The 9,177-nt window shown below is 34.6% G+C and overlaps 1 protein-coding gene across 7 annotated transcripts in view; it reads left to right on the top strand.

Moving 5' to 3' along the window:
• The window catches only part of LOC123503556 (disks large 1 tumor suppressor protein-like), a 610,283-nt gene extending 604,164 nt beyond the window's left edge, over positions 1-6,119 (top strand). For 6 of the 7 annotated variants that reach the window (XM_045253421.1, XM_045253416.1, XM_045253419.1 and 3 more), the window contains 4 exons: positions 377-529; positions 953-1,125; positions 1,448-1,557; positions 2,175-6,119. In XM_045253421.1, coding sequence (XP_045109356.1) covers positions 377-529; positions 953-1,125; positions 1,448-1,557; positions 2,175-2,373 — 635 coding nt within the window. In that variant the 3' untranslated portion in view covers positions 2,374-6,119. The remainder of the gene's footprint in view (positions 1-376; positions 530-952; positions 1,126-1,447; positions 1,558-2,174) is intronic. The other variant, XM_045253417.1, reaches the window with a different exon arrangement.
• Positions 6,120-9,177: the final 3,058 nt, after the last annotated feature.

Raw genomic sequence — 9,177 nt, forward strand, 5'->3', positions numbered from 1 at the left:
CTTATATTTTAGAACAGTATATCTGAAGAGTTGAAACAAAAAAAAAAATTAGCAGTCAAAGTTCACATCTCATTCACCGAACCACAATGATCACCCCATAATCTTCACAAGAAAGCTAAACTCATTCCTACTACATTGAAAACCACATATTCCAACTGGTTAAAGAAGAGGAAGCAGTTGAGGATTAAACCTATAACAACACAGCTTGAGCATCTTACCAGTCAGACTGAAGTAGCTATTAAGGTCGAAGTAGAGATTATGTATTATTAAATGCCTTATCACTGACCTGCATACTTGTCACTCACTACCATGTTTAGTATGGGAGACAAATGTATGACATTGATGACACAGATTGATTTGCACATTTCACTTACAGGAGGAGATGACTACATCATCCTGAGTTACGAGGGAGTGCAACAAATCAAGATCTCTTACACACGGCCAGTGGTGCTGCTGGGACCTCTCAAAGACCGGATCAATGATGACCTCATATCAGAATTCCCGGAGAAGTTTGGCAGTTGTGTCCCTCGTAAGAGTTTGAACTTTTGCAGGATCCTTATTAGAAAATTGCATATTCCATAGCATTTATTGCTTGCTACTGAAAAATGAGTTTTTAGATAATGTTAATAAGATATTATAGATAAAGCAAGAAATAACCCAACAGTTAAGGTGGTGAATTGAAAGCTGTGATTAAATAGTTATAACACTGCATAGTTATGTAATATTTTTTTCATTTATTTTCTCTCTCTCTCTCTCTCTCTCTCTCTCTCTCTCTCTCTCTCTCTCTCTCTCTCTCTCTCTCTCTCTCTCTCTCTCTCTCTCTCTCTCTCTCTCTCTCTCTCTCTCTCTCTCTCTCTCTTTTGCTAAGGTCTTCAGAAACATTATGAAGCTTTAAATATTCAGAGGATATAGAAAGGCAAACATCACATTTCTGATCAAAGTAATTTTCCAGATACAACTCGACCACGAAGGGAATATGAAGTCGATGGGCGGGATTACCATTTTGTAGCCTCAAGGGAACAAATGGAAAGGGATATCCAAAACCATCTATTTATTGAGGCTGGCCAGTATAATGACAACCTCTATGGAACATCTGTTGCATCTGTGAAAGAAGTAGCTGAAAAGGTACAGATAACTTTGTTCTTTTCCTTTATTCTTTTATTTATCTATTTCTTTATTCCAAGTATTACTTATATGGAAGTGTTTTAGTGTAAGTGGATGGCTTTGGCAGAGATAATGATGAAAGTAGAAAAAACATTTATATGGAGTTGTCAGATGGGAAGGTGTTCTTAATTGCTACAGTAATTTTCCATTGATGCACAAAGAATACCAAAATAGTAGTTGCAGTGCTTCATATTCATTGCAGAAGGGTTTACCTGTAAATCATTTTACATAAGTTATCAGTTGGATACATATGTTTCTTTACAAATTGTATTTTCCTCCTTAGGGAAAGCATTGCATACTGGATGTCAGTGGCAATGCTATCAAGAGACTGCAAGTAGCACAACTGTACCCTATTGCAATTTTCATCAAACCAAGGTCTGCTGAACAAATCATGTAAGTATTATAATTTACTTAAGCATTATATTATGGAGATCCTATTTAGTAATTACTTGAGATCCATCTAAATGTTGAACACATGCAACAAGAAAAAAGAATTAGGAGTATTTGATGTCATCCAGGTGGCTGTATGTAGCTCCAGTGTAGTCATCATAAGTAAAGGTCCCTTCCCTGAGACTTATGGCTAAAAATTGCTTTAGTCAATTATCACAGCTATCAACACAGTAGGAAAGTGTTATCAGTTCCCTTCATAATGCATATTATGTCATTAGCTAAGTGTAAAAATCATGAGGCTTATGACAATTAGCATTGCAACAGTAGATCTCATTCATAAATCCATCATTACAATATTTTCCTTTACTGTTTTCCTATTGATAAAGTCTTATGAATTGTTAGGAATAGATTCTCAAGCTCTTTACTATGAAACCTATGTCATGTTATTCTTGTGTTGGATTTCTTTTAATTTACATAAAATGTTTGTGCTTGTTTCATTCACATCATAAAGCAAGTGAAAAAAGCAATACTTTTCTAGAATGATATAGGCATGTTGTGCTTACCTAGCTAAGTAATATCTTGAATTAATAACTTTTTTTCAATTTTTCTCTTGTCCATAGGGAGTGGAACAAACGGATGACAGAGGAACAAGCCAGGAAAACATATGAACGTGCATTGAAGGTTGAAGGAGATTTTGGCGAATACTTTACAGCAATTGTAGCTGGAGATACTCCAGAGGAAGTGTATGCTCGGGTCAAAGATCTGATCCACCACCACTCTGGCCCTAAGATTTGGGTGACCTGCAAGGAAAAGTTATAAGGTTAGGAGACTCCCCTTGTGGGGTCAGTTTGAGCATCTAGCACGTAGATATTTTGTTGCATGAAAGAAATACTCTATCTTATTGAGAGAATCTGTTTCTACTATATGCTTGGAAACATTATATTGACACAGCCTTTAATCTTTCAAATCCAGATAGCTATGTCTGTTACAGATAAGCTGAGGATCCTAGAGTGCAGTAAAAACTCGTTATGTGATGACTCAGGTGTGTCTTGGGCCTCGTTGACTATAGTTGCTTTGTATGATTTTTTAGTCATCTGTTGTATTTTGAAATGATGGATCCTGCAAAAGTGAAACATTTAATTGTATTTTAAAGTTTTATGCATTTTATTGCAACGTGAAAAATGTGTATTTGACAATAGGGGTATAGTAGTCACTTGCTGAGTAATACCAGGTAGACATACAGTGTAACTTCATATAAGATATCATTATTAAACCTGTGTGATTACAGAAACAGCAGCATGTAAGGCAATACTTGTCTCTATTAAAAAGATGATCATGTTTATGGCTTTCAATTCACAGTTTATTATTTCATATAAGTGCTATTTTCCTGTCTTTGAAAGCCTTGGCTGAATATTTGCATTCCATCATATGATAAATTTACTAGTCACATATGTCTTACAAAAGCCCTAAGAAAATTTGGTTGTGTAATTAAAATGCTCATCTTTATAACAAGGTTATTTTCACTGGATATATATATATATATATATATATATATATATATATATATATATATATATATATATATATATATATATATATATATATATATATATATATATATTAAAGAACAGTTCTAACAATTTAATTAATTTCAAAGATTAACAATATTTCAGTCTATAACATGAAATTGAAGTCATGCTCATAAAATCTAGTATCTGATTGAAAACCCTGTACACAGGAATTTCTTTATAAAATCATGCCATTGATTTCATACTTATGTTAACTTATTGTTTATTAAGTTGCTAGAACAAATTAATGCAGAATTTTATTGTTTTTTATGTAATTATTTCTGAACATTTATTAGATTCATGTTTAGTTGCTGGCTGATTGTTTTCTTGTGGCAAATTATGAAGTCATTTCTTTACTGATCAGTAGTAATGATATGATCAAAAGAATTTATATCATGAATAAGAAAACTAAGCTGGACCAGTCTAATCTGAACCAATTATGGGTACCAAAAAGCTGCTTAGGTTAAGTTTAGTTAGGTGCAGTCATAACTATGAAAGTTTTCTGTTGTTAAATTAAGGAAAAATTCTGTATGCATTTGTTAAGTAGCTGTTACCCTTGCATAATGTATCTTTCCTGAAGTCAACCCTACAAAGAAGTTATCTTTTTCTTTCATATGTTGAAAACAAAATCCTTGTTATCAATGTCTCATTAGATCCACAGATACTGTTAGATCCCATAAAAAGTTTTTGTTGAAACATGACACTTTCCTCATTAATCATACCATACATATATATATTTTCTAATTCCTTAGTCTTCGAGAAATATTAGGTTTGATGGATATTAAAATTTAAAAAACAGGTTCTGTGGTGTAGACAACACTTGCGACTGTTAACATTGTGAATGATGTAATCTCATACCACATGTAGGACTAGTACTTAGGTCACTCATAAGAGTGATTCAGTCACACTGCCTTGTGTCTTGTGTGCTGGTGACCACACAGGATCAAGATGTGGCTCTGAATGAGAACTTTTGAACCAAATGTTTCAGTCAGATGCTGCCTTGTCTGAATGAAATGGTCATCTTGGCTATTTTAGCAAGTGAAGTAAAGAAACTTACTCGTTGTTTAGTGGAAAATGATCAGGTGTGTGGAATAAGGTAAACTGTTGGCTATGTATAAAGTAATGTGATGTTTGCCGATGTACACTGTGTACATTACTTCCTCAAGTTGTGAATGAATAACTTCTGTTATGCTAACTCTTGACTGTCAGCATAAATGGAGTAATAGTTTTTTAATGTTATATCCCTGAAGAAAACTAATATGATACAATCCTGAGATGTTGTATACAGCTTTCTGCCAGAGCATTAGATGTCACAAAAAATCCCATGATGCAATGGAGATTCTTCACATGTTTAAGGCCAGCATATACAGTTTTGGTTTTCATGTTCTTTCCCCCTACTAAGGTTTTTTGGGGTGCACCCATAGGGAAATTTGGTTGATTTCTTGCAGTGGAAGTTTTCTGATAAATATTTAAACAATGTTGTAGTTCTCACAAGATGACTAAAAATATTTTGTAGCTTTTCTGCCAATGCTGATGACTAAGAACGTAAGTGCTGACTGTATCAGAACAAGTGTTAAATTGCTGCTCTTGGCAATGGGTATGTATCAAGACTCTATACACATTATACTGTGGTTTTGAAGGTGATGTAACACTGACAGAAAATGGTTATCATGTTGTTACAAGTGCGTTTTACAAATTATTGTTAACATATTTTGTCAATAACCTATTTATCTGTATCCTGATAAAGGTTCTGTGTGGTGTAGTTATGGTGCCATTTTTTATCTTATATAATTGTCATACTTTAAGCTCTTCATTGTGTTTGTATGTACTGGAGTGTGTAAATATATGGTGTAATAATGCATTGAGAGCTTATTACATTAGATACTTAATTGTTTCCTGTAATCATATAGCACAAGGATTGTGCAATGTACAGTATAATTATTTATTACATATTCATTACGAGTATATAAATCTTGTGTAACAGGTTTAGTTCATGACACTATGACTAAACTTTAAATATGTTTATATTTCAAAATGACTAACAGTTAAGCCTTTTGTCAAAATATGGGCAGGGAACCCATGTTGACTTGTTGGTGTGATTTTTGTATGTCCTAGGAAGGTTTCCATATTCCTTTAGACCTTTCATTATTGCAGAATTATTATTTCTCCCCTTAACTTTTTTCATGTCCAGATCCATACCATTCTGTCACTGTAGCCCAGGAAGCAGTAAGAGGAAGTCTGCAGCTTAACATAAATTTGGGGAAAAGATTGAATCATTATTACTTCCTGTGTCTTTTTAAAAATGTATCTTTTAACAGCATCCAGTACATAGTTAAGTTGACTATCATTACTATTTCAATTCTATCACCCAGCCAGTTTCAGTTTCTAGACAGTGACCTCTCAGTACTTTGCTGCAAAAATACTCTTCATGGGCTCTGGGTGGCAGTCCCTCATGGCCTTAAATCAGTGCTACTATCTCATGATTACAGGATGGGTTATTTATTTTTTTCCAGGTGTATATTTCACCTAAACAAGCAGACTTTAAAGCCTCATGCAGAGATGGTAGCATGCTGGACTTGATTATGAAAGCTAATTTTCCAGTATATATAATTACCATTAACTGGAGATGTTTGTACAAATTCTTAATAATGTTTTATAGAGAGAATATTATTTAATGACAATAAAGACTGAATAAATGTTTTTTTTCCCAATACAGATGAACACTGAGGTTTGAAGGTTTTAAATGTGAAACTTCAAATTTAACATCACAGCTACAGAAGAGATAAAGTGATTGTTCTTGCTGTTACTGCAAACCATTTGTTTGCTCAATATATCTGTAGCTACCACTAACAGTTTTAAGTCTGATTTCAATGGCACCACAACTACAATCCATTCTCAGCAGACCTTAATACCTGCAGCTTCAGAGGTGCCATGGCACAACCTCTGAGACCCTCCCTTCTCTAACCCCGTATTGTAAATACAACACTATCTCAAAACTTTGTGATATTTTAATTACCCTAAAGTTATAAAGTAATAATCCATTAATCCTACTTTGTATGGGCCAAGTTGAAAATATTCTTGATCATGGGCTCTTTCTCAACACTAATTGAAACACCAGATGGTTATCAAAGGCAAGATGTTTTTGCCAACACTAATTATTCTCGCCCTTTCATTGTTAATACATACTTGATTTGTAAATTACGTCAGAAACAGTTGAAAAAGTCATTATACTACTCTCAAAAATAACTATAGTAGAGAGTCTTTTTTTTTAAAGTCAGGCAGTTTCATCACTTGAAAGAGTTCAAATAATAAAAAAGTTAGTAGTATTGCCATTAGCAAATTAAGAAGGGCAACAAAGAAAATAACGATAGGTTGATAAAAAATGCAGCATTACTTCAGTGAATTGAGCATTGGAGGCTGCAGAAGTTGAAAGGATGAAAGGCTATTTATTAGATGTAGCTTAATAGAACCATATGAGTTTATGCTGCTCATCTATGAGAGCTGTACCCATTACAAAGACGGACAAGATCCCTACATAGTACGTATTAGCGTTTGTGTTTTGTGAAGAAGAGAGGGATGGAGAATATAGAATTTTTGAGGCATTAAACATTGTAAAGTTTTCCACGTAGCATTAAAAAATATATAAAGATCAGAGGTCAGTTGTATAGTATGTTAAATTCCTGCTGGTTTAGATATATAAGTAAGGTTGACAAATGCAGACATCAACAAAGGAGATGAGTAGAATTTATTTTGATACTAGAAAGTTGTCAACATGCACAAGCTATGAGGAAAACCCCTATTCATTAATCTAGATCAGTGGTTCCCAACCTAGGGGTAAATTACCCCAGTGGGGTAATGACCCCATATTTTTGGGGTAATGGGATGAGGCAATCAGTTTACATTTTCATATAATTTCAATGAAGATTTCTATTAATTTTTTCTGCTTTCTATGTATGAACTAAAATTACTTCTTTTCGTATTATAGATTTGCATTATTGTGTTGCATAGTTTCTATTTTGTCTGTTTTTGAAGTATGAAATACAGTTACTTTTTTTCCTATATTACGAGTATTTGTTCATTGGGGTAATGGATGATTGTGAAATTGTATTTTTGGGTAATCGCTGCGAAAAGGTTGGGAAACACTGATCTAGATAAAAGGACATCTACCACTGCAAAAATAGGGCAACCTAAAAAGAAATTAAATAAAAATGCAGGAAGTAGGACAACTGGGATGAAATGGCTCCGATCTGTTTACACTATAGCTAGGTAGGTAGATTAATTTAAAAAGAGTAGTAGCATCAGCAGTAGTGTTATTTTTTTTTCTTTTTATGGAAGAGGAAAACTGACCAAGGGCAACAAAAAATATATCAAAAAAGGCCCACTTGATTGCCAGTTCCCTAAAATGTTAGTAGAGTTAGCCAAAAGTCTGGGACAAATGTCTTGAAACCTCCTTAAAAGAATTCAAGTTGTACAAAAATGGAAATATAGAAGTAAGCAGGGAGTTCCAAAGTTTACCCAAGAAAGGTATCAATGATTGAGAGTACTGGTTAACTCTTGGATTAGAGAGTTTGACAGAATAGTGGTGAGAGGAAGAAAACCTTGCATAGTAAGGCCACAGGACTGGGACAGGTATGGAGTTAGTAAGATCAGTAGAGCACTTAGCATGAAAATAGCGATAAAAGATAACAAGGGATGCAACATTCCAGCGGTGAGAAAGAGGCTGAAGACAGTCTGTCAGAGGAGGGGGATTGATGAGACGAAAAGCTTTTGATTCCATCTATCTAATAAAATTATGCGAATGGAATCCCCCTAAACATGTGAAGAATACACCAAACAAGGACAGATAATGTCCTTGTACAGAGCTGGCAGTTAGAGGGACAATAAAATCTGACAGAGACACATCATAACACCTAATTTCATAGAAGCTGTTTAAGTTTCCAGTTTAGATTATGAGTAAAGGACAGACCAAGGATATTCAATAAAGATGGGGACACCTGAGTGTCACTGAAGAAGAGGGGATACTTGTATGGAAGTTTGTGATGAGTTGATGGATGGAGGAATTGAGTTTTTGAGGCATTAAACACTACTAAGTTTTCTCTCCCCCAATCAGAAATCTTAGAAAGATCAGAAATCAGGCATTTTGTGGCATCCCTACGTGATCTGTTGACTCTTGAAAGGTTGGTCGTCTCTAAAAGGACGTGGAAAAGTGTAGGGTGGTATCATCAGTGTAGGAGTGGATAGGGCAAGAAGTCTGGTTAAAATCATTAATGAATAATAGAAAGAGAGTGGGTGACAGTACAAAACCCTGAGGAATACCACTGTTAATAGATTTAGGAAAAGAACAGTGGCTGTCTACCACAGCAGCAATAGAATGGTCAGAAAGGAAACTTAAGATAAAGTTGCAGAGAAAAAGATAGAAATTGTAGAAGGGCAGTTTTCAAATCAGAGCTTTGTGCCAGACACTATAAAAAGCTTTTGATATGTCTGATGCAACAGCAAAAGTTTCACCGAACCCTCTAAAAGAGCATGACCAAGACTCAGTAAGGAAAACCAAAAGAACATCAGTAGAGCAGCCTTTACGGAAGCCATACTGGTGATCAGATAGGAGATTGTGAAGTGACAGATGTTTGGGAATCTTCCTATCGAGGATTGATTCAGAAACTTTAGGCAAGTAAGAGATTAAAGCTATAGGATGGTAGTTTGAGGGATTAGAAAGGTCACCCTTTTTAGGAACAGGCAGAATGTAGGCAAACTTCCAGCAAGAAGAAAAAGTAGAAGTCGATAGACATAGTTGAAAGAGTTTGGCCAGGCAAGGCGTAATTTAGATTGTATGGATTCTGCAAAGATATGAAAACTCCTTTTACAGTAGTGTCTTTATCAATAGAAAGTGGATCAGTGGTTAGAATGGTAGTAAACAATGTAGCATGTGACATGTCAGCAAGTGTTCAAACACTAGGTAACCGGTGTCCTTAAGTAAGCATTTTATTTTATATACAACTTATCATCATGCATAACGTGATGATTCATTGTCAGGTCATTGAATGAAAAGGTTTAG

Source organism: Portunus trituberculatus, chromosome 14, assembly GCF_017591435.1.
Source record: "Portunus trituberculatus isolate SZX2019 chromosome 14, ASM1759143v1, whole genome shotgun sequence".
Lineage (NCBI taxonomy): Eukaryota > Metazoa > Arthropoda > Malacostraca > Decapoda > Portunidae > Portunus > Portunus trituberculatus.